General features: G+C 55.5%; 8 protein-coding genes across 8 annotated transcripts; 5 read left to right on the top strand and 3 right to left on the bottom strand.

The window, feature by feature from the left end:
* The first annotated feature begins 814 nt into the window (after positions 1 to 814).
* Positions 815 to 2,598, top strand: PV07_06800 (uncharacterized protein). The gene is made up of 4 exons (XM_016393816.1): positions 815 to 932; positions 996 to 1,374; positions 1,427 to 1,667; positions 1,729 to 2,598. The coding sequence occupies exons 1-4, from the start codon at positions 911 to 913 to the stop codon at positions 1,933 to 1,935; spliced, it is 849 nt and encodes a 282-aa protein (XP_016247235.1). The 5' UTR covers positions 815 to 910; the 3' UTR covers positions 1,936 to 2,598.
* Positions 2,599 to 4,937: 2,339 nt separating this feature from the next.
* On the top strand, positions 4,938 to 10,176 carry PV07_06799 (uncharacterized protein). Its single transcript, XM_016393815.1, has 2 exons — positions 4,938 to 9,207; positions 9,259 to 10,176. Exon 1 carries the CDS (start codon positions 5,094 to 5,096, stop codon positions 7,554 to 7,556), a length of 2,463 nt encoding a protein of 820 aa, XP_016247234.1. The 5' UTR covers positions 4,938 to 5,093; the 3' UTR covers positions 7,557 to 9,207; positions 9,259 to 10,176.
* Positions 9,898 to 11,402, bottom strand: PV07_06798 (uncharacterized protein). Its single transcript, XM_016393814.1, has 2 exons — positions 10,925 to 11,402; positions 9,898 to 10,836 (listed from the first exon to the last, which is right to left on the bottom strand). Exons 1-2 carry the CDS (start codon positions 11,340 to 11,342, stop codon positions 10,322 to 10,324), a joined length of 933 nt encoding a protein of 310 aa, XP_016247233.1. The 5' UTR covers positions 11,343 to 11,402; the 3' UTR covers positions 9,898 to 10,321.
* A 50-nt stretch (positions 11,403 to 11,452) lies between these two features.
* On the bottom strand, positions 11,453 to 13,922 carry PV07_06797 (uncharacterized protein). The gene is made up of 2 exons (XM_016393813.1): positions 13,265 to 13,922; positions 11,453 to 13,206 (listed from the first exon to the last, which is right to left on the bottom strand). Exons 1-2 carry the CDS (start codon positions 13,373 to 13,375, stop codon positions 11,929 to 11,931), a joined length of 1,389 nt encoding a protein of 462 aa, XP_016247232.1. The 5' UTR covers positions 13,376 to 13,922; the 3' UTR covers positions 11,453 to 11,928.
* A 119-nt stretch (positions 13,923 to 14,041) lies between these two features.
* PV07_06796 (uncharacterized protein) lies at positions 14,042 to 16,333 on the top strand. The gene has a single exon (XM_016393812.1). It carries the CDS (start codon positions 14,265 to 14,267, stop codon positions 16,257 to 16,259), a length of 1,995 nt encoding a protein of 664 aa, XP_016247231.1. The 5' UTR covers positions 14,042 to 14,264; the 3' UTR covers positions 16,260 to 16,333.
* A 134-nt stretch (positions 16,334 to 16,467) lies between these two features.
* PV07_06795 (uncharacterized protein) lies at positions 16,468 to 18,273 on the top strand. The gene has a single exon (XM_016393811.1). The coding sequence runs from the start codon at positions 16,674 to 16,676 to the stop codon at positions 17,916 to 17,918; it is 1,245 nt and encodes a 414-aa protein (XP_016247230.1). The 5' UTR covers positions 16,468 to 16,673; the 3' UTR covers positions 17,919 to 18,273.
* A 281-nt stretch (positions 18,274 to 18,554) lies between these two features.
* PV07_06794 (uncharacterized protein) lies at positions 18,555 to 19,772 on the top strand (the record flags this gene model as incomplete). The annotated part of the gene is made up of 1 exon (XM_016393810.1): positions 18,555 to 19,772. Exon 1 carries the CDS (start codon positions 18,783 to 18,785, stop codon positions 19,770 to 19,772), a length of 990 nt encoding a protein of 329 aa, XP_016247229.1. The 5' UTR covers positions 18,555 to 18,782.
* PV07_06793 (uncharacterized protein) lies at positions 19,771 to 21,785 on the bottom strand. Its single transcript, XM_016393809.1, has one exon. The coding sequence runs from the start codon at positions 21,534 to 21,536 to the stop codon at positions 20,049 to 20,051; it is 1,488 nt and encodes a 495-aa protein (XP_016247228.1). The 5' UTR covers positions 21,537 to 21,785; the 3' UTR covers positions 19,771 to 20,048.
* Between the last annotated feature and the right edge of the window lie 12 nt (positions 21,786 to 21,797).

Genomic DNA, 21,797 nt, shown 5'->3' with positions numbered 1-21,797 from the left:
TCGATCGATCTCATGTTTCAGGTAGCGCCTTGATGCCGTCAAGAAGTTATGTCGGATACTGGGAGACAAGGAAAAGGACGAAAATAAGAGTATGTGACAGACCAACAGCATCTCCGCTTGCCGAATGTGGTGATTATTATGGCCCCCAAAAGGAACTCCGGTACGAAGAGAAGCACTGCCACGATACTAGCCGACCGGAAAGGCACCCAACCAGCCATAGCCGCCACCCCTGGACGTACCGAACCGGTCTCCCCATCGCAAAATGGCCCACGTTTGGCATAAAACAGCGGCCAGGCCTTATCCAGTCAGGCAGCAGCTACCCAAACCGGGAATGCATCTCGAATAATGGATTGATTCTTTACTCGAACTCGACAATCCCCCTTCCCTCCCATCCACCGCCCCAGCCCCCTTTTCCCGTTTTCCCCTTGCATTGATAAACACGAGGAAATCCGAGACAGCCTGATCTCGGAACTCATTCCTCAATGGGCTCTTTTCTCCTCTTTTTTCCTTGCTGCACAGCCTCCTAGGAGAGCGCCTGCTGTGACTTGGAATTTGGGCATGGGCGACTGAGCTTGATGGGGTTCCGGGCATATTCTCTGACGGGGCTCGAGGGTTTGGTTCAGCTGTTATCGGTCGTTTGTCCCTCAACTCGCCGACTGATTGGGAGGAGAAGGCCGACGATGTCGTCGCTCCCTTCGTATGACCCAGTTTGTGGCCGTAGTCGTTGTCTCAGCAGAGGCAGAAGGGGGGAGCTCCTTATAAGAGAGACCCATCGACGCCGAGATCCATGGCTTTGCTTTTTGGTTTTGAATAACAGCCGTTGAAGCGAACGCGTGCCTACTTACCTACCTACCTACCAACAAGTCTGCCCGCCTCCCAGATTCTCTGCGGTTCAGCAGGTTCTCCCGAGATGGCGTCCTCCAAATGTCTTGGTAAGTGGTGATCCGTTCACTATCAGTCGTGCAGGGTTAGCTGAATAACAAAATCTTCTTCAGCCCAAGACGATCCTTCGAACCTGTGGCCATATTGTCCCTCTGTCGCCGCAGCATTGATTCTCGCACTCCTCTTCCTGGGCACAACTGTCGCACACATCTATCAAGCCACCCGCCACCGACAACTCTTCTGTCTGGTCGTCATCATTGGAGCGATCATGGAGACAGCTGCCTTTGCTTTCCGATTCTTGTCGGCCAAACACCCTACTCAAAAGGGATCGTATGATGCGTCTTTCCTCCTGAATCTTCTGGCTCCAATTTTCGTCAACGCTTTTGACTACATGATCATCTCTCGATTGGTTAGATGTTTTCTGCGGAAGACGAAGGTCTTTGGACTGGGAGGCAACATCATGGGAAAGATCTTTGTCTGCTGTGATATAATGTCTGAGGCCTCAAGTAGGGGTTCGAGCGCTCGCTAACATTCCACGTTCCAGATCCTTCATTATTCAGATCGGTGGCGGTCTTTTGACCCTGAGCAAGACGGCAAACTCGGCAAAGACGGGCGTCCATATCGTGACGTTTGGGGTGGTGTTTCAGGAAGCACTGATCGTCTTCTTCTTTGCCTTGACCGTGCGGACGACGAAGAAGCTTGACTGGGTCATGCCTCACAGCCGGATATCCAAAGACGCCAAAGCCTGCATTCATGCTGTGCAGATCTCATTGCTCTTGATCACTGTATGTATCCGCCAATAACTACTTGACAATGCTTGAGTTAGGTGCTGAAACTGCCACACAGTACCGCATCGTCTATCGGATTGTCGAATTCTCTTCCGGCCAAGGCAGCAGTCTGAATACCTACATCAACAAGCACGAATGGTGCGAGTATGTCTTTGACGGCGTGCCGATGTTTTTCGCCTTGGTGGTCATGAACATCTTCCATCCGGGAAAGGTGCTGTCCACTGGAAATGTCGATGCATTTGCAGTCCCCTTGAATGAATACTGAGAAGATTTCCATGTGTTTGTTGTCGGAATTAGCTGGCAAGGCAAAATAATGGACGCTCAACTTGAAAAGCCTCGGGGACCTAATGACACTTTGAATGCCAGAAACAGGTCCGAAGACTTCTCATACAAGCCGTTGAATCCACCCACACAGCAGCCCTTGCGGGCCCCTATCTCGTTGGTGTGTCCTGGAGATACACCCAACACAGAAATCGACATTGTCAAGATGGTTGAAGGGTATTGAATGCCCATCCATCAGGTCAGAGAAGTCCTACCACCCTGGGGAAGTACGTTTGACCAAGCTCTGTCTCCGGAACGACAGATACAAAGTGTTTGCATCGAACCTGCGCCAGGGTGTCGAGACGCGTTGCTGGAAATATTAGCCTGGGGCGAGTTGATAGCAAGGGCTGACGAGAATCCCCAGGGACAGTTACATTGTGGACCTTTCGCTGGGTCCAATGTATCCTCCGAAACTTGCGGCTCTCATTTTGGCGAAACTGATAGTGATATAGAGCTACGCAGTGTCCCAGGCTTGTGAAGCACGAGTAAGCGGTTGCGGCTTTACGGTGTGCGAAAGGATGGTCTGGCCCGTTGATTGGCATGAATGCCACGATGATCACCGCACGTTGATAATGATACTGTTGCGAAGTAAATTGTTAAACAAAGTCTAGAGACGCGCTTTTTCAACCCGTCCTTGTCAGCAGGTCTATCCTTTTCTACTATCAGACATTCCATCTTCTTGTTGCAAAGCTAAGGAAGGTTTGATACACTATTCCCGACACAAACGCCTATTGCCAATGCCAATAGAATGGAGTGCTCTGTCCCGGTACAAATGGCAGCATCAAAGCGTCCTTGAATCGAAGTCCAACTGCTGCAACGAGAGCTTCCTGCCTGCCCTGGCGTCTGTGCCGTTGCTGAGCCTGGCAACGTGTCCCATACATGTTCACTAGACTCCCTTGAACAGTTTGTGGATCAATCTCGAGGTACTGATGAAGACAGTGAGCGTTATGAGCGCCACGACGAGGAAGACGACCGCAATCTAGGAAACCCCGTCAGCAAGATTTCCCACCGGCCAACCAATCTCTCCCCTACAAACCTTGGCCTCATCGTTCCACCGCAGGTCCCTAGCAAGAGGGCTGAAGACCACGGAGCAAAGCCCGGCCAGGAACGTCATGGTCGAGAAGGTCAGGAGCATGATGGGCGCCTGGAGCGAGAACACGAAGCCTACTTTGAGATCTTCCGGGAACGGACGGTGGTGCGCGGCGGCGGCGTTGGGGTGCCGAAATTGCCCACTGACAGTGAGTCGCTCCTTGATTGCCATCGCGTCTGCTAGAGCCATGGGCCGCGACGGTGTGGGCAACACGGCGGTTTTGTCCGCGGTCGGGAGCACGAGAAGTTGCTGGGACCCGCAGACAATCGCGATCAGGGCGAAGAGGATACTGCAATAAAACAGAGCTGCGCCGGACCAGTGGCCTCTGTTCGTGGCTGGCCAAGTCAAGCACGTGGCGACGGTCGTGAAGACGAAACCACCCTAAGATAGAGGGTATTGCTCAACGGGGTCCTTCAGATTCGAAAGGCGGAACGGGGTCACTCACTGCCAGCTGGATATATTTGCTCTCGTCCGCTTTGGTGCGAGCGAACTGATTCAACTGTGCGACAACAGACTCGTCGTCGGTCGCCTTGATTATGGTCCCGAGAGGATCGACAGTGTTTCGATAGAGCATCTCGTGGTAGAAGTATGTCCAGAAGCGCGCGGCCGCCTTGCCAGTCCATGACACGCAGGCTGAGGTAGCTGCCTCGATCCGAGTGCTGAGTGGTTGACGGGGTGTCATTGCGGCGCTATCCAAGTCGAATTCCTGCTGTCAGGGAAGAACCCATCAGTTACCCAGGTAGTTATTACCTGGCTTTGATAGCTTTTCTGGCGCCCAAGGGCTATCCTGCACCCGCAGGTTACACGATGCGTTTTATTTGTGGCCAATGCGTGCTGGAGGGGGGCATTGCCTCAACGTCGTCTAGCCCCGTTCACGCACCAACTCTATTCGAAGGCAACCAGATCCGAAGATCTCGAGGAGTTTTGGGAGGAATGGTTGCCTTGATTGAGCTGGCAGCCTTGGGTGATTGGATCCCTTACCCTGCCTTTCCAGAAACTTCGTCACGCAAAATCTACCCACGAGGCTGCATCTGACCAGACAACCAACGAGGCTACGTCCGACCTGGCATATGATCAACCGGTCACGGCGACTCCCTCATGTCAGCCTTGCGCAGCCTTGGAACTCCCACCATCTTTCATTCTTCTAGAACCCTTGCATGTTGCGCACGACATACTCACTCATTTCACCTCAATCTACTCTCCTTGCCTCTGCAGTAGCATCGACACCACAGTATGGAAGACGTAACCGCCTTGGCACCATATTTTGCAGTAGCTCGTCATGAAGGAGGTTACACGGACCAAAGGGTGCAAGCGAGGCGTTCTTGTATCTCTCCAGTACGACGTCGTAGACCAATGTCGACCCGTCCGAGGATTTCGTGTTTCGAGTGCGCCTGCGCCGTGCGGTGACGCGGACCACAGAATATAGATATCGAAGATGGTGGTTCCAAAGGTGCCGAGCACCTTGGTTTTCTCCAGTAGCACCGGTGTGAGTTACCTCTGTGATGAGCACAAATGGGTGTGATCTGATGCTCAGAGCGAGTAAGCCAATGCTCCAGAGCAGGAGAAGCTTTCTGTTATAAAGTAGTATAGGTGCCTTAGGTAGGTATGAGTATCGAGATGGTCATCCTCCGTATAACTCTAGGACTGCATAACAGAAATTAAGGTTAATTAATAAAGGATCTCAGTAATTCTAGCGCTCCCAACTAAGCACACAAATTAATACTATTAGGCGTTAGCATTGGGGTGATAGTAGCTTGGCATCCCCAAACGCTGGCATAAAAATGAAATTTTAATTATCGACAGATTTAACCTTACCGAACCATGTATTTCATACATATTGGCTAACACTATTGACTGGAGTAGAGAAAGCACACAGGGCAGCGTCACTCTCTTTCCCAAATCGGCTGCAGGCTGAGACTGCTGTAAAATCTACAAAGTCTTGGCGTGACTTCCCTGTATCTATTGAGCAACCTCAATTTTGTCGCCCAACCCAACTTCTATCCTCTCGATCAATGTCTTCCCTTTTCGCACAAGACGAGTATCTCAGCGTTGGCGGAAATAGACATAGCGCAGCGGCCGACTGGTCAATAACCTCAGGCCTCCTCGCCTTTGGCGCCGATCAAAATGTGGGCATATGGTCGCCACGGAATGACTCTGGACACGGCATATCCGCCTTGCTCTCCGGGCATACGGGGAAAGTGACAGCCGTGACATTTATCACCCCACACCGAGACGGTCCTACCGAACTGTTGGTCTCGGGCAGTGCAAATGGAGAGATCGCGGTATGGAGACAAGAGGCTGAGGACCAGCAACGGAGGTGCCTTATGAAGACCACAGCCCATGAGGGAGCTGTCAACACCGTCGCCTCCCTAAGCCAGAGCAGGATACTGGCCACCGGAGGAGCCGACGCAAAGGTGAAACTCTGGAAGGTCCAGGAGACAGGAATCGAAGCCGTGGCTACACTCGTCCTCAAACCCAGATTCATTCCGTTGGCTCTCGCAATAGGCTCATTCCCGTTCACTTCCTCTCCTGACCATGCCTATTTGGTTGCTGGAGGTACTCGGAACGATATCCAAGTGTACGCCATTGAGAGCCTGTCATCCAGCCCGAAGTTCCATCACCATGCCACTCTCACTGGACACGAAGCATGGGTGCGATCCCTGGCACTCACACAAGCTCGAGACGGAGATGCTCTGCTAGCCTCAGCAAGCCAGGACAAATATGTTCGACTCTGGCGCTTTCAACTGGGAGGCAGCAAACTCACAAACCAACCCGCCGTACTGAACGGGGGACCTGCCGCAAGCGGAACCTTATCAGCAAAGATCCAGACCGTGTCCGCTGGGGAGCACAAATATTCTATTACATTCGAGGCATTACTTCTCGGCCATGAAGATTGGATCTATTCCGCTGCATGGAGCCCCACCGGCTCCCAACTCCTCACCGCATCAGCCGACGGTTCCCTTTCCATATGGGAGGCAGATCCGTCGTCCGGAATATGGATCAGCACGTCTCGTCTGGGAGAGATCAGGGAGACAAAGGGGGCAACTACCGCGACCGGTTCTGCGGGGGGCTTCTGGACAGGTCTATGGGGTCCTGACGGCAAGACGGTCACTTGTGTCGGGCGCACGGGCAGCTGGCGGCTCTGGCAGTACGACGAGGCCTCACAGTTCTGGGCACAAAGGTTCGGGGTCAGCGGGCACACCAACTCCGTCAACGGCATCTGCTGGGCTCCGGATGGAAGCTATCTGCTTTCCACCAGCTCTGATCAGACAACCAGGCTCCACGCGGAATGGAAGAGGGGTGAGAAACGGAGCTGGCACGAATTCTCGCGGCCTCAGATCCATGGCTACGACCTCAACTGCATCGCGAGCACGACGCCGTATCAGTTCTCTTCAGGTGCGGATGAGAAGCTGTTGCGTGTGTTCAACGAACCAAGGGATATCGCCAACATGCTCCATCGACTATGCCAGATCCCGTTGCCCCCGGAGCTGGCTCAGATGCCCGACACCGCCGCGATCCCTGTGCTAGGCCTGTCGAACAAGGCCATGGACGACCGCGAGGAGAACGACGATGACGCTGAGGATGAGACTCTCGACCCCGCTGGTACTTCAAACGGACTCGGGACATCCCTGCTTGACATTCAAGACCCACCGACGGAAGACCTGCTGGCGCGACACACATTGTGGCCCGAGCACGAGAAACTATATGGCCATGGCTCGGAAATCTCCGAGGCAGCGACTCCCCCAGACGGCAGCGTTCTCGCCACAGCGTGCCGAGCGAGCTCCCTCGATCAGGCGGTGATCCGCCTCTACGACACGCAGGACTGGAATGAGATCAGACCGCCCCTATCGGCGCATGCTCTGACCGTGACGCGACTTGCGTTCTCTCCACAGAGTGCAGAATACCTGCTAAGCGTAGGACGAGACCGGCAATGGGCCGTGTTCAAGCGCTCGAGCGAGACCGCAAAGAGCTGGACCCGTGTCGCCATAAATGTCAAGGCGCATTCGAGGATGATCCTTGACGCTACATGGCTCGCGGGTCACACTACAAATCCAAGCTTCGTCACAGCCGGCAGGGACAAACTCGTCAAGCTGTGGTCAAGAGGTGCGGGCAACGAGGGTGAGACCAACTTCACAATGCGTTCGTCGATTGCTCGAAAAGGCCCCGTCACAGCCGTCTCTGCCACCTCCATCACCGCCTCCGACGGACCGCGCGGTGTTCTCGCTGTGGGCGAGGACGATGGCACCATCTCGCTACACACTGTCGACGCGAACGACGAGCTGAAGGTGTTGCACACGGTCGAAGTCCCCAGACACTTCTGCCCCTCGAAGACCATTAATCGGCTCGCCTGGCGCCCCACCTTGAACGACGATGGATGCGATCATACTGGTCAAGGCTCCCAACTGTTAGCAGTGGCGTCGGCGGACGGGTCGGTCCGCATTCTGAGGATAGACGTCGGGAGAATTGGCCAGTGAAACAGCCACGCGATCGTTCAATGACTTCTGTGTCTCTTGTTTGCGACCATCCACATGAGAGCAGATTCACATAATGCCTCCTGGTAGACCACGTGGGGAGGAACATACTGCGGGAGGGCTCCTTCCTACTAGGACGACGGTGGTTGCCACGTCTGTGATCAAGGCTTCAGATCCTCCGTGCGCCTTTCGCATCCCCCTTTGGCTACAGGTATTCAGGAAACATTATACACGCGGGAAGTCTCCCACTGTTGGACAACTGGATGGCGATCCAGAGACACAGAGGAGAGCACTTTCAATGGTCAAGTTCTTGACAAAAACACTATGAGATGCGTCATTTTTCCCCCTTTTTTTCCCCCAACATTCTCGGGCTATGATACACCCTCTGGAACTCAACAAACTGCTATATCCTGACAACCGATCTCGCATAGACTTCGAGGTCTTCGCCAATCCAACATGCCAATTGACAGAATCCTGCTCAATGACACCGAGCCCTATGCCGCCTGCTTGCATTTGCACATTCACAGATCACATATCCACATCGAACACGTATCCGGATGTCAATTGGACCCTTCTGCCTCTATCTTGCAGTCTAGATGGTGGCTTAGAGGGCCGTGTCAGGGAAGTAAAGGTCGAAGGAGATCGGAGTGTCCAATTTCGCGCCAACAGAAAATGTTTTCATGGTTGTATTGTTATTGTTATTGATGTGATGCGTCTGTCACAGCGCGGGCGCCGTCTGACTGGACGTGCCACGCTGGCCATCAGCCATCAATGGAGGAAGAAACGAGAGGCTGAACCAACACACTGGCGGTCCCCACATGCCCACCAATGAGATGGAGGAGCCGTCAGCAGCTGGGCCGTGGGCTCGAACGAAGAGGATAACAAGGAATGTCACCACCCAAAGGGCATTCTGGCCGAGGTTCGAAGTGATGCCGTACCACTGGTTCTGGGCCTGATGGAACATCAGGAGACTTATGAGGCTCATCGTTGTCACCATCATTTGCCAAATATTGCCGCCATGAGGTGCCGGAGCCATGAAACTGATGGAGCAGATCATGGAAGCCAAAAGCGACAGGGCCTGATGAGCTTTTGCTCGTCGGTGGATATGTTGGGTGCCACGATAATAGAATCTCTCAACGAGAAACCATTCGAGAGCCGAAAGCAGCAGCCCAATGACAAAGCCCAATACGTGCCAGAGATCCAAGCCACCAGATGAGTGGGTTGTGTCTCCAACTTCTCTGCCCGTGGGGAAGGCTTCTCCGGCGGGGAAGAGAAGGAAGCTGAGGATGAGGGCAAACAACATCGTGACGGCAGAGAAGAACATGGTACGGAAAGTGGCTACGAGAGCGGTCCTCGTAGAGGCAAACGTGGAGGAAGAGGTACTGGAAGCAGTGGCTCAGAGGGCCACGCAAGGCACGAGATCCGTTACACTGGGGCTCGACCTTGGAGGGCCTCGAGATTGACTGTTGCCCCGACCGAAGTGAGTCTTGTCTGGTCAAAAGGAATTGATTCAATGACCGGTCTTGTATGAGGATCGACGGTTCAACATCCAGTTCTATATGAGGGTTGAACTGTGAAGGAAGTCCTGCCAACGGGAGCCAGAGCTGCTTTTGCTTGTTCATCATGTTGGCTTGTAAGATGGGGCTGTCGCTAAGTATCTCACCCATACCAGCCAAATCTCCAGCTCAATTGCTTACCTGACCAGGAAATCTCTACAAATGATTAATGGATAGGTGCATCGTGCGGCGCCTTGTGGTTGCACAACGGAATCCTCCTCCGTGATCCCCTTCCGAGACGCGAACAGGCCACGCAAGCACGTGACCGGTCAGGGACGCGCCGAGAGCGTGACGAGGCTGCCACGGTACTGTGACTGAATGACCACTATGGGTCAGACATTACAGATAGGAAAAAGGTATCTCAAATGACTCTAGAATTGAGTCATTTGAGCCATAGTAATACTTCTGTCACAGTACCGACCAAGACCGTTTGCCCCTCTCTCTTTCGGACCCAGTATCACCCCATATTTGGTGTTTCAAGTCGGCGAACAAAATCGCTGGCAGTACAGCTGGGGCCTGCGCGGAGCAAGAAATCGTGAAATGGCCCGGCAGTTTGGATCTCATGTCTCACATACACGGACGAGGCGACTTGACGGATCCAGGCCTGTCAAGTCACCCAGCTGCTGCGGTCAAAGTGGGGTACAAGCAGGCCAGCAGCGACTGTCTATGCGAATAGCACGTGCTGAGGATGGCCAGAGAGGCACAAGCACGCCGATCGACTTTCAAACGAGGGGGATCTTCGGACGTTGTAAGGGACGGGCCTTCTTGGGGGATATACAAGAGAGCGAGGAGGAAAAAGAGCGAGCCTGGGTAAGGACCACGACGACGCCAGGACCGCCATCTCTCATTCATTGCTTCTCGTACGTCTATCGACAGCCTTGGGTCCAAAAGGAAAGGACCGATGCGAAAATCTCAAGAACCAGCTCACACGCGCTCGTCAGACATGGTGTTAAGACCAAACGGGCTCCCTCGTCCCGTTAACCCCCCCCCAAAATCCTTCTCCTCCCCCAAGCGCCCGGCAAATGCGACGATAGATGCGCGCTCGATGATCTTGTTGAAGATCAGACGGGGTATCAGAGCATATCCCAACAAGTAGTCCCCCTCCGCAAAATGCATTCTTGAAAAAGTCACGGGGTCGATCGATCCTCTCCTCTTCCCTCCACCCTTTTTCCTATGGCCCCCTCCAAAAGGACTTTTTCTTCGGCGTGTTCTTTACCATCCCAAGTTCTCCTTGCCTTCAACCTCCGTGTGTTTGTCGTCGTCGAGGCCCGGCGCCTTCTCGACCCCGTACCCGCCCTTCCCCTCGAGACTCTCGTACGTCTTGCCCTGCTCGCCCGCGCCGTTGTGGTTGTCCCGGGGCCCGCGCTCGGCGAGGTCCTCCTTGAGCCAGCGGAGGACCAGCTCGCCGAGCCGGCTGTTGCCGCCGGCCGGGTCGTAGGAGTCGGACTCGGCGTGGTAGCGGGCCATGGTCCCCCACTCCTTGACGCGGCCCAGGTGCATGTGCACGAGGTGCGTGGGCCAGCCGACCAGGTTGTCGAGGATGTGCGTCGCGTAGACGATGGTGGCGCCGCGCCGCTCTGTCTCGCCGCGCAGCCAGCCCAGGAAGTTGCTGCGGCTCAGCAGGTCCAGGTCCACCGTGATCTCGTCCAGCAGGAGCACGTCCCACGGCCGGATCAGGCCCATGGCCAGCTGCACGCGCCGCCGCTCGCCGTCCGAGACCATGTGCACTGTTTTGTTTTGGACACCTTGTCAGAATCCTGTATGTTACATTCTTGGAGGAGATCAAAAAAGGGAGACGGTAACAGAGGGACTTACTCCGCCATCGCAGGTCAATGTCCAGGATCCGCACCAGCTCATCCCGCCGCTCAGGGTAGTGCTGCCCGCCCACCGAGTCCAGCAGGATCGGCACGGCGATGTCGGTGCGCACAATCGGGTTGAGCACCCACTCCAGACCCAGGTACGTGACGCCCTCGAGCCCGGACGCAAAGGGGTCCACGCCCGCGATGAAGATGGAGCGCGACGGCGCCAGTTTCTTGCCCGACAGCAGCCGCAGCAGCGTCGTCTTGCCCGCCCCGTTGGCCCCGATCAACAGCGTCCTCGACCCGGCCGGCAGCTCGAGGTTGATGTCTTGCAGCCCCATCGACCCGTCGGGGAACTTGTAGTTCAGCCCACGAACGACGATGTCGGCGCCGTGGGCCGTGGCAGACGTGCTTGGTGACTCCTGAGGCGGCATGGTGTCTTCGGGACAAGGTGGTGAGGGCAAATGTGTGGGTGGGAAATGATCAGAGTCGGATGATGTTGCATTGATATTGGATCAAAAGGCGCGGCTCTGATTCGACCAATCAGTCCGTGTCGGTCTGTATCTAGTTTTTGTCCATGACATGATTCTCTGCTTCCGCCATCTGCCGACTCTTCTCGATTCCCTCTACATACATTCAACACCGACGGCATCAGACCATCCAGCTGATCTACGTGGGATCATCGTTTGCTTGATTGAAACCATTGCTCCTTGTTGTTGGGTATATTGGACCTTGTCTGCCTGCAAAGTAGAATCTCGACAACCTGTTCCATACGCTCTACTATGCTCCAATGCCGTGCAGGCTGCCTGTGTTCAAATCATGGTTTGCGCGCTCGCTTGCTCACTTCTATGCTGGGTCGCTTGCTATTATTAGAGGCTTATTTCCCGCCTTTTCACCTCCATCCCACCCCTTGTATGTCGTCAGAAAGGAAAGACATCAAAATACATCCAAGCCAAGCCCTGCCCCCTCGACCAGTTTTTTAATCAAGCTCTCCGTAGGTGTTGCCATTAGGCTGGTATCTCATTGGCAGTAATTGGCGGGAAATGGTCCCTTCATCCCTCTAAGCTCCCCTTGCCACCAATCGTCCGTACTCTCGGTTTTCTTGATGACTCGAATCCGATCGCCTTCTCGGAAGGCCAGATCTCCTTCACTTTGGCCGTCAAAATCGTACAGTGCTGTTACAAAGATGGTTTGCTGCGAGGGTAACCTCGGCGGTGGCGGAGGCGGGGGTCGTTTCTTTTGTGCAATGGATGCCGCCGCCGCCGCTGCAGAGACGGCCGATACCCCAGAGGGCTGTCGATCACGAGAGAAATAGTCTGTGTTCGGCCCTGCTGGAGAGTATGCCATCGGCGTCTGATAGACAGACTGGGAGGGCGACGGGCTGGCAATGAATTCCTGGGGAGTGGATGCACTAAGCACCGACGACGCAGCTGGCGAGGATGACAATTTGGTCTTCGGCTCAAAAGATGGAGACGGTGGAAGAGCCCTGGCTGGAGAGACAGACTGCTGGCGGTGTGCGCTGAAGGCTGAGGCACTGGGGCGGCGGTAGCCATTGACCGGAGGGTTGCCATTCTCCATGGACGTCCTTGCCGCTTTTCCATTGGCCAAGATAGCCAACGACTCAGCGTCCCGTTGCACGGGTTTGAAGGCGTCGTTCCACAGTCGGATAACTTCATCCATTGGCGGAGCCGGAGAAGGGAAACCTTCCTCCGTACAGTAAGTGTGCAGCATCGTGTAATAATGTCCTAGCAAGTTGTTCTGAATCTGAATCTGAGCAGCCAAAAAGTGGGGAAGCAACGAGAACACCGATGTCAAGAGTCGAGGAAGACAACCTCTCAAGTTGTCATCGGCGGCGTGGTATGCTTCGATGGCCGCCTCCAGCTCGGACTGGGACTTGACGAGGGCTGCATTGTCCCGTTCCGACCGTTTTGTCTTCTTCTGTTGGGAGTCGACTCTGTTCTGGTACCTTTCAAAGTCGAGTTTCCGATCCTCACGCTTTTTAATGGTCTTCTTCATGGTCTGTAAGCTGTCCTTTGCATTTTGAGCCGGCCTGATGAGCCTTTCTTCGACCTGGGCCAGGTCCTCGGTGAGATCTCTCTTCAAGTCCTCGTACTCGCCCTTAATCCTCGCGATCCTGCGGACAATGTGATCGGGGGTCTGGACGGCGACATGGCCGTGGTAATCGTCGCTGGCCCCCACGATCGGAGCGTACAGGATGCTGAACTCGTCGAATACACGATGTTGGTGGGTGAGGATCGAAGTCCAGGACTCTCGCCATGCTTTGGAGGCCTCAATAATCTTGACAGAAGTCAGTTGGTGGAGGACAGAACGGTTGCAGGAACAGTCGGGCACATACTTTTGTCAACAACTTATCGGCCTCTTCAAAGTCCTTGAGCAACACCGAGACTTGTTGTTCATCGGCCGACCTTTTCATGTACTTGCCAAAATGCCGCTGGACACTGTGCATGGTGGCTGCTGGCTTGCTGGCTGGTGGGCAAGGGCAAGACCGTCACAAGCACAGTGGCCTGAGGAATTTCTTTGGAGGAGGCCAGAATGAGGGTATCGACACAAAAGCGGATGCGGATGTGATTTCCAGCTGCCAGACCCTAGTCCACTCGAGAAAGAGCAGAGCGCAGGTGTCCTTGGTGGCACAGGACTTGTTGCCGCTGCCGCTGCCACCAAAAGTCTTCCAGCCGGTAGTCGGGGGTCAGGGTCGATCGACGTTGTAGAGGCTCGGCCAGGCTTGGAGGAAACAAACGACGGCGGGTACGGTAGGGAGAGAAAAGCGTATTAAAATCGGTATGTAGGTAACTGACCAGCAGTCTAAAAAGTTTACCCTTTCTTCATGTGAGTGAAGTACACGAGGAGAATGCGAGAAAATTAGTTGGACCGCAGTAAATAAAGTCAAAGCAACAAACGTAGGGGGTTGCAAGTTCACGCCAGGGAAGGGAAGGAGGCACGGCGACAGGCATAGGGCACTCAGGGTCTCATATCATAGGTAGGCTTTAGCTAAGGGGATCAACGGGAGGGGGGAGGGGGGGGGCTTAACGGGGGCGGATGAAGCCTGGGCCTCCCTGCCTTTTAGCCCAACTGGCCCTGCGGTTTCCTGTCTTCGTCTTCAGCCGAGTTCCAGCCTCAATTGACGCGCGTTTCCCACCCACCCATCAATCCACACACGGTCAATCGATGACATGCTCTCAATGGCTCTCATGAGACTTCTCTTGCCTCATTGATCGATGGCCGACGCAGCTTCGTCCGCCAACACCTCCATTGGCCGGCTCCGTACAGGATGTCGCTGACAACCAGTTCAGCCTCAGCTCCTCCCAGTGCCTCCAGGCGCTGCTGTAAATGTGATCATGGCAACCCTCACTTCCACTCACCGCGGGTTCGGTTCTGCCAGCTTGAACGTCGCTCCCACCCAAAACACCGCCCCCGTCCATGAATTCCGCTGTCTCTACACCCGCGACCTGCACAAGAAGGCGAAGAAATGGCACGACGGCTCCTTACGGTTCCACACCTTCAATCGACGCGTCATGGTCTACGACGACGCGAAAAATTACATTGGGGACCTCCACTACAGGCAAGAGGAGGAGTTTGCTGAGGGCGTCGAGATCCAGCTAGACCGCGGTGTTATGGTGGAAGTCGGAGAGCGTCTCGGTGAGACTCAAACAGATTTGGCCCCCATTCTCGAAAGATCACGACCAGAAAAGCCTCCTCCACCACCCCAGCGGACGACGGCCATGGCAAGTCGTCCCTTGTCCACTGGCCCCTCCCAACGGCCCAAGTCGCTGTTAGAAGTGCTGGGACCTTCTCAAGGTCGACTTGGTCGAGCAAGATTATCCGCACACTCTCCTTATGAGCAAAGATGGTCATCTAGTAGGGCAGGGCTCGTGGAGTCGCCTCGGAAACGGCAGAGACTGGAGTGTGACAAGGAAAACCAATTCGACCAAGACCACCAACTAGCCCGACCTGCGAGGCCTCGCTTACCTCAGCCTAAACAGCCAAGTAAGACCGTTCCGCAACCCGCTCGCCGCGTGGAGCCCCCAAAGGAATGCGAAGAGTTTCTCGAATTGTCGTCAGATGACGAGCCTAAACGACAGCAGCCAACTAAGCCGACAAGGCTGGCAACTGGAGTGGTGGGAGATCGAATAGGAGGAAGCCCGGAGGAGCAGTGGCTCACTCCTACACTGTCACGTGCGAGGCCTTCGCGAGTTTCCCAAGTGCATGCCCGGAAAGAGAAAGCGGACGAGGAGAGACGAAAGAGATCTAAGGCTCCTGGAAATACGAAAACGCCTGCCAATCATGAGTCTTTGACCATTCTCCGCGCACCAGTTGCTCCCACTTCACGACTGCTGATCGGGAAGCCAAAGCCCAGGCTCAAGCTAACCTGTGTGCTACCTTTTTCTAAAGGTTCATCAAGGCCGCAGACCCTCGAAAGCTCGTGCCGACGGTCGCGTCAAGAACGAGTATCGCCCACTCTCGAGGAGGACGTGTCGTCGTCGCCGAAGCAGGCGGTCCCTGCCAACGTCGATGACTGTTTGCAGCCGATCCAGGTCCCATGCTCTGGTCAATCGAGCACGCACGGGTCAGTGCAGGAAGATAACATCACTTTCAGTCCTCTCTTCATACCGGAGGAGAATCCGGAGGAGTATTCACCGTCTCCCCCGCGACTCCCAACCCAGGAGGAATTTCCCTTTCCTGGGTCTGAAAACAGCGAGCTGTCCCAAAGTCCACCGAAGTCCAATCTTCCAGCTGAGCCGGTGACTAAACCTGCACCGCAGCTTGACGTGGATTTCCGAGCACCGGCAAAGGACGACTGCCTGCGCCCACAGTCCGTCTTCGTGGTCCATCCCCAAACTCGCAACCAATCCGAATTGGTATCGGGACGATCCAATGGTACTGATACACGTCAATTCCGACGAGTGTTTTCTGAAAACGATGCGGTGGAAGATGACGTATTCACTCTGATGGCGGAACCTGCTGCACCGCAGTCGAGAAGTCCCTTAGGAGTGCTAGGCAAGTTAGCGGCGAGGAAGAGTCCCACCAAACCCAAGAATCCAAGCAAGCTTCAGCGGTGCGCCTCCGACACCAATGCGGCGGACACAGACACCCACCATATGGAAGGGTTGACCGAAGAGGGCACCCGAGGACCGACAGGGCCTTGGACTGAGGACGAGGCCTTTCTTCTGTTTGACTGGTGGCCCGCCGACATGGAGAAGCCGGTCTATTGGAAGGACTCGATGGAGCATGACTTGCCTCGTGGGATGCCTGCGGCTCTACCAGATGTTCGGCCTGGCATTACAACCGCCCGCCAGTTTCTCTTCCTTCGCAACGATGTAAATGTGTTATGAGCCATTGACGAGCAATGACACCTAGTCTAGATATGTTACACCCAGGCATATATGAAGATGCTATATTAAGCACGTGAGCTGACCCCCTTTCCTTGGACTTGTTTCAGCCTGATGCCACCGGGCGGAAAACTCCGCTCGCCTCGTTTCCTGGTGTCTGATTCCGACCCTGATTCTGATTCTTATCCTTATCCTTATCGTGGCCCAGAACGGCGTGTCGTACAGGCGAATCCATCAACGCCAGAAGGGTATGACCACCAGTTGTTCGGAATCTGAGAATCTCATGCCTTGAGCGATACCCCCCAAAAACCACTATCCATTCCTTCATTTCTTGATTTCATTGAATCATCTCCATCGTTCTCTTGTACTCTCCCACGGGTCTGTTCATTCTCTGCAACAAAGGAACGCTATATCACAATGGCAACCTCCGTCATGTCACCACAGCCCGTTCCGGACCCTCTGTCGCAAAATTCGGCGGGGCCCAGCATCCTCGAAGAAGTTGCAGCTGCTCAAGACCATCTTCGGACTCGCCTCGCGGGGGCCCTGGCCAGCCCTCCATCAAAGACTGCGTCGGAGTCGTTGCCGACAGTCCCTCTGATTGACATTGGACCCTCTTTCTCAGATGACAGCTCGTTGCGGAAGGCCGTGGCACGGCAGATTCGTGAAGCGTGCGTGACCACCGGCTTCTTCCAGATCAGCAACCACGGCATCTCTTTCGAGGCGATGGACGGGGTGTTGAAGCAGGCCGAGCGCTTCTTCCACCAGCTGACGCCGGAAAAGAAGGACAAGGTACACATGAGGCACTCTCCGCTCTTCCGGGGGTACGAGCCCCACGACTACACGTATGTCAATGTAGACGACATGGCGGGCGGCGACGCCTCGAGCACCCAGGAACAGCCCGAGCCCGAGACGAAAGAAGGCTTCAACTGGGGGTATGAAGAACAGCTCGACCCGACAGGCGGAGATGGAAAGTATGTCGAATTGGACGGGCAGTCCCCTGCCTCGACAGGACAAGGGAACATCTGGCCTGACGAGGAGGACCTTCCGGGCTTCTACGAGGCAATCAAACTTTACTACGGCCAGGTGCTCCAGCTGGCCAGACATTTGTTTCGGCTCTTTGCCCTGTCGCTGGGTCTCGAGGAAGGATATTTCGACGACGTCATGACCCATCCGGGCGGGATTGCGAGGCTGTTGTATTACGCCGGCCAGCCAGTCGCGAACGCTGTCGACGGCGACGCAAGCACAAATGGAGCCACGACAAGTCAGGGCGAGGGCAAGCTCGGGCTAGGCGCGCACACCGACTACGAATGCTTCACGCTCCTCCTCTCGTCGTCGAACCCCGGGCTCGAGATCCTCTTCCCACCCTCGCCCCTCACGAACAACCGTCCTATCTGGCTCCCCTGCCCCGTCCGCCCCGGCACGTTGACCGTCAACGTGGCCGATTTCCTCATGCGCTGGACAAACGGCCTGTACAAGTCCACCATCCACCGGGTCGTGAGTAAACCGGGGACGGGGGAGAGGTACTCGGTGCCCTTCTTCTTCAGCATCAACTACGACGCCGAGGTGGTGCCGCTGCCGGAAAGTGTGGTGGGAGTGAGCAGGTGGCAACCGGTCAAGGCTGGGGAGTATATTCTGGAGAGGCTGAGGGCGACCACGGCATAAGAGGCAGGGAGAGAAAACTGGACGAGGACCGAGGTGGGTTTGCTACTTCGAACTCGAGGCAAGGCCGGGCAAGGCGAATCAAACAGCACGAGACGAAGCCCCGATTACTCACTCTACCAAGGCCCTCTTGTGGTGCTTCTCGGACAAATGAGATCCAGGGGCTGACAAAATGAGCATGGCATTTCCTCGTTTTCCGTCCACATCGCTCGCGGAATCCCTCACCACCGTCTTCTAGCCTTGGTCGTTCCTCTTATCGTCTCCAGCAGCATTTCCGTTAAACCTGTTGACTATTCGTCTTCCAGTCGTTGGAGTGTTTGGCCCCCCCAAATCTCCCTTGGGTCACACCCATGTCCTACAATAGCCGTGGCCTTGGTCGCTGATGTCCAATCAGCATCCACCCTCGGCCGACGAGATTACTATACAGATATTCCTCTCCCGCCACCAACTCCAGCTTCTCCTCTCCTCAGCTCTCCACTTCTCGCTCTGCCCTGCACGGTGAAGAATGCTATGACTATATCTACCCCGTTGGATGCACCCGTTTCCCTCTTCGAACATGGGGATTAGGTGAAAAAGGTAGGGAAGGCAAGCAAGTATATCGGTATTCACCAAGACTTGCTCCTCCGTTCGCGGTCTGGTCACGGTAGTTGTTTCTCGATACCTACCTACGCGACATCACTCTTTACCTGAAGTGTGCAATCTTCCAGGCCGTCAGGTCTCCTCCATAGTACAGATTCACCAGACATACACAGGCACATTCTGATCGGCGACACCACAACGCATTCACACACGATATTCCACACCTATAGAAACAAGGAAAGAGAGAGAGAGAGACACACACACACACGTACACAATCTTCGAGCATCATGCCTCTCTACGCCTCGGTGCACGTCTCCCCCTCGATCCCGTGGACCGCGCCCAACGGCAAACCCGGCGGGCCCTGGTCGCCGATCGCCTGCACACTGGTGCACACGCCCAAGCACGCCGTGCTGGTCGACACGCCCATCACGGTGGCGCAGACCGAGGGCCTGATCCGGTGGCTCGAGCAGACCCTGCACCCGGGCGCGGCGCTCGAGTACATCTACATCACGCACGGGCACGGCGACCACTGGTTCGGGCTGAACATGCTGCTGCGCCGGTTCCCGGGGGCGCGCGCGGTCGCCACGCCGGGCACGATCGCGCACATGCAGGGCCAGATGGCGCCGGCGGCGTTCCAAGCCATGTGGGCATCGCGGTTCCCGGGCCAGATCGACACGGCGTTCCGGCTCGCGGAGCCGTTGCCGGAGAGCGGCACGTTCTATTTGCCCTTCGACGACGACGACGACGACGATCATCGCAGAAAAGAGGGAGGGGAGAAAGGTGGTGATGGGAAAGAAGAGGGCTACAAGTTCCAGGCCGTCGAGGTCGGCCACACGGACACGCACTCGTCCACGGTGCTGTTTGTGCCGCACCTCCGGCTCGTGGCCGCGGGCGACGTCGTCTACGGCGACGTGCACCAGATGCTGGGCGAGGCCAGCACGCACGCCCTGCGCATGGAGTGGGTGCGCGCCGTCGAGACCGTCGCCGCGCTGCGGCCTGCGCCCGAGGTCGTCGTCCCGGGCCACGTCAAGCCCGACGAGCTGTGCGGCGCCTGGCACCTCGAGCGCACCCGCCGCTACATCCTCGACTTTGACGCGCTGGTCGAGGGCGGCCGCGGCCGACAGGTCAAGAACGCCCGCGAGCTCGTGGCCCGGATGAAGGAGCTGTGGCCCACGCGGTTCAACGACGGGGCGCTGATTGTCGGCGCCATCAACGCCTTCAAGGCCAAGGAGAAGGAGCACGGAAAGGCCAAGGCCAATGACGGGGGGAAATTGTGATTGATTCAAGGCTGGAAGGATGGAAAAGCCCCGTGTTGTGAGTGCGAGGATTGGACTCCAAAGGTGGAAAGATTGTGTATGTACTCCGGGCAACACGTCTCATTCTCACCGAGCATCAAAAGAATCAGCATGCTCTTCAAGAAGCTTTCCCCCCATGTCCCTGACTGCCCTGACCAGCATCTATCTATCTAACTGTACATTACTCCCATGGTCGATCTCTCGGGTGTCTGTCTCCCGTCTCCTCAATAATGTTGTGGGTAATGTCGGATCTCTCATTCAACGCCTCAATTCAGCAAATATGTACGGGAAAATGACCACGCAGGCCTTCAAAAACACCAACACCCCCTGGAGCACACTAACCGGGAACAAAAGCCACCCGTTGTCCTGAATAAGCACCCAGATACTCAGCAACGCCACGCTAAAGAAGTGATAAAACAGCACAAAAGGTTGCGGGATGATCCCCGCCAACAATCCCACGGGTTCGTCAATGCATTTGCCGCCCAGTTGGAAATACCGAAAACAGCCCCGTTGAAGGTACTTGAGTTGCCAGTCATCGGCGGCAAACAGCGAGTACAATGCTTGAGCCAGGATATTGATCACGGAGCTCAGGTTCTTCCGCCGCCAGTGAAATGTGCGGAACTGCCGGAGGACGAGCCGGGTATCTGCGAGATCTGGAACCTTTGCTGGAGAGAGTAATTCGGACAGTAAGACGACATCGCTCAAAGCGACCGTCATACCGCCACCAGTCAAAGGATGGCGCATGTTCATGGCGTCTCCCAGAATGGCTAGCCCTGGTGTTGAATTGGTTGTTGGAGGGAGGAAGGAATTGGGCATGCTTCGAAGAATGCCTTTTTCAAGAGCGGCTTGAAACGATGGCCGCACCATAGCCGGTAGAGATGGGAGCACGACATGCTGTAGATGACCTTTGACGCCACCGTTGGCGGTCGACGTAGACGCCAACCCGTCCGGAATATCCACCAATGCTCGAGTCTCATGGGTGCCGATCTGATACAGTAGTACAGGTGCATTATCCCCCAAGACCACTGTTCCGTGTTGCGGGATCGGGAGAGGACAGTCGATAAGTTCTAGCCCCCAAAATTTTGACTTGACCTTGGGCGTGTGAGAAATATATGACCTCCGGAATTTGGAGGCGTACCCGTCGCAGACGACGGTCAGTGATGCAAAGAAGTAGTCCTTTTGTGTCTTTTGAGTGATAGATTCGGCTCCGAGGATCTCGGCGGTATGGGAAGACGCTATGAGTGAAGTCACTTCGGTCTCAAAGACGGTAATGTTGGGATGTGACATGGCGGCTGTGCGCAACCGGGAAACAAATCGACCGTGGTGGAATGACCGTCCCTCTGCTCTTTGGACGTTTCCCGGCTTTTCTGGAGTCTGGTGTTGTGCTTCATCTGTAGATACAGGGTACGGAATGGGCACCTGCTCGTCATAGTAGACCACGGTGTATCCCTTGACCGGAATCGCGTCGATGTCGTCGAGCGTATGGCGCAAGCCCAGCTTTGTCAATGCCTGCACCCCGCCGGGTTGTAGCAGTTCTCCCACTATGCGATCCGGCTCTTTCAAAGATTTCTCGAGGAGGATGACGCTGCGCCCTTGATTTGCCAACGCCACGGCCAACGACGATCCCACGATGCCCGCGCCCACGATAACCACGTCCGCATCGTGGTGTACTTTTCGTCTCTCTTCCTGAAAGTCCGAGTCCGACTCCACCGAGGACTCTGAGGGGGTGTCGAGGATAAGAGGCATTGTTGGAAGCGGACAGGATGGAAGGATGCGTGGGCAGGAGGCGTTATCTAGACATGAACCAGCGGTGTCGAAGGAGGACAGTGTCTTTAAGACCCCGGGGGCTCTGTTGTGGAGGACGATGAGTTCTGTGGCGTGAGGCGTGGTGTGATAAAGAGCAGAACGAGTCCGGAAAGCGTGCCCTCAAGACCTTGCACTGACCGCATGCCGCGTTCTGCTGAGTGGTGACGACTTCCACATGGTGGATTGAATCGACAAAGTTGG

Source organism: Cladophialophora immunda, assembly GCF_000835495.1.
Source record: "Cladophialophora immunda strain CBS 83496 unplaced genomic scaffold supercont1.4, whole genome shotgun sequence".
Taxonomy (NCBI): Eukaryota; Fungi; Ascomycota; class Eurotiomycetes; order Chaetothyriales; family Herpotrichiellaceae; genus Cladophialophora; species Cladophialophora immunda.
This window is presented reverse-complemented; position numbering and strand designations above follow the sequence as displayed.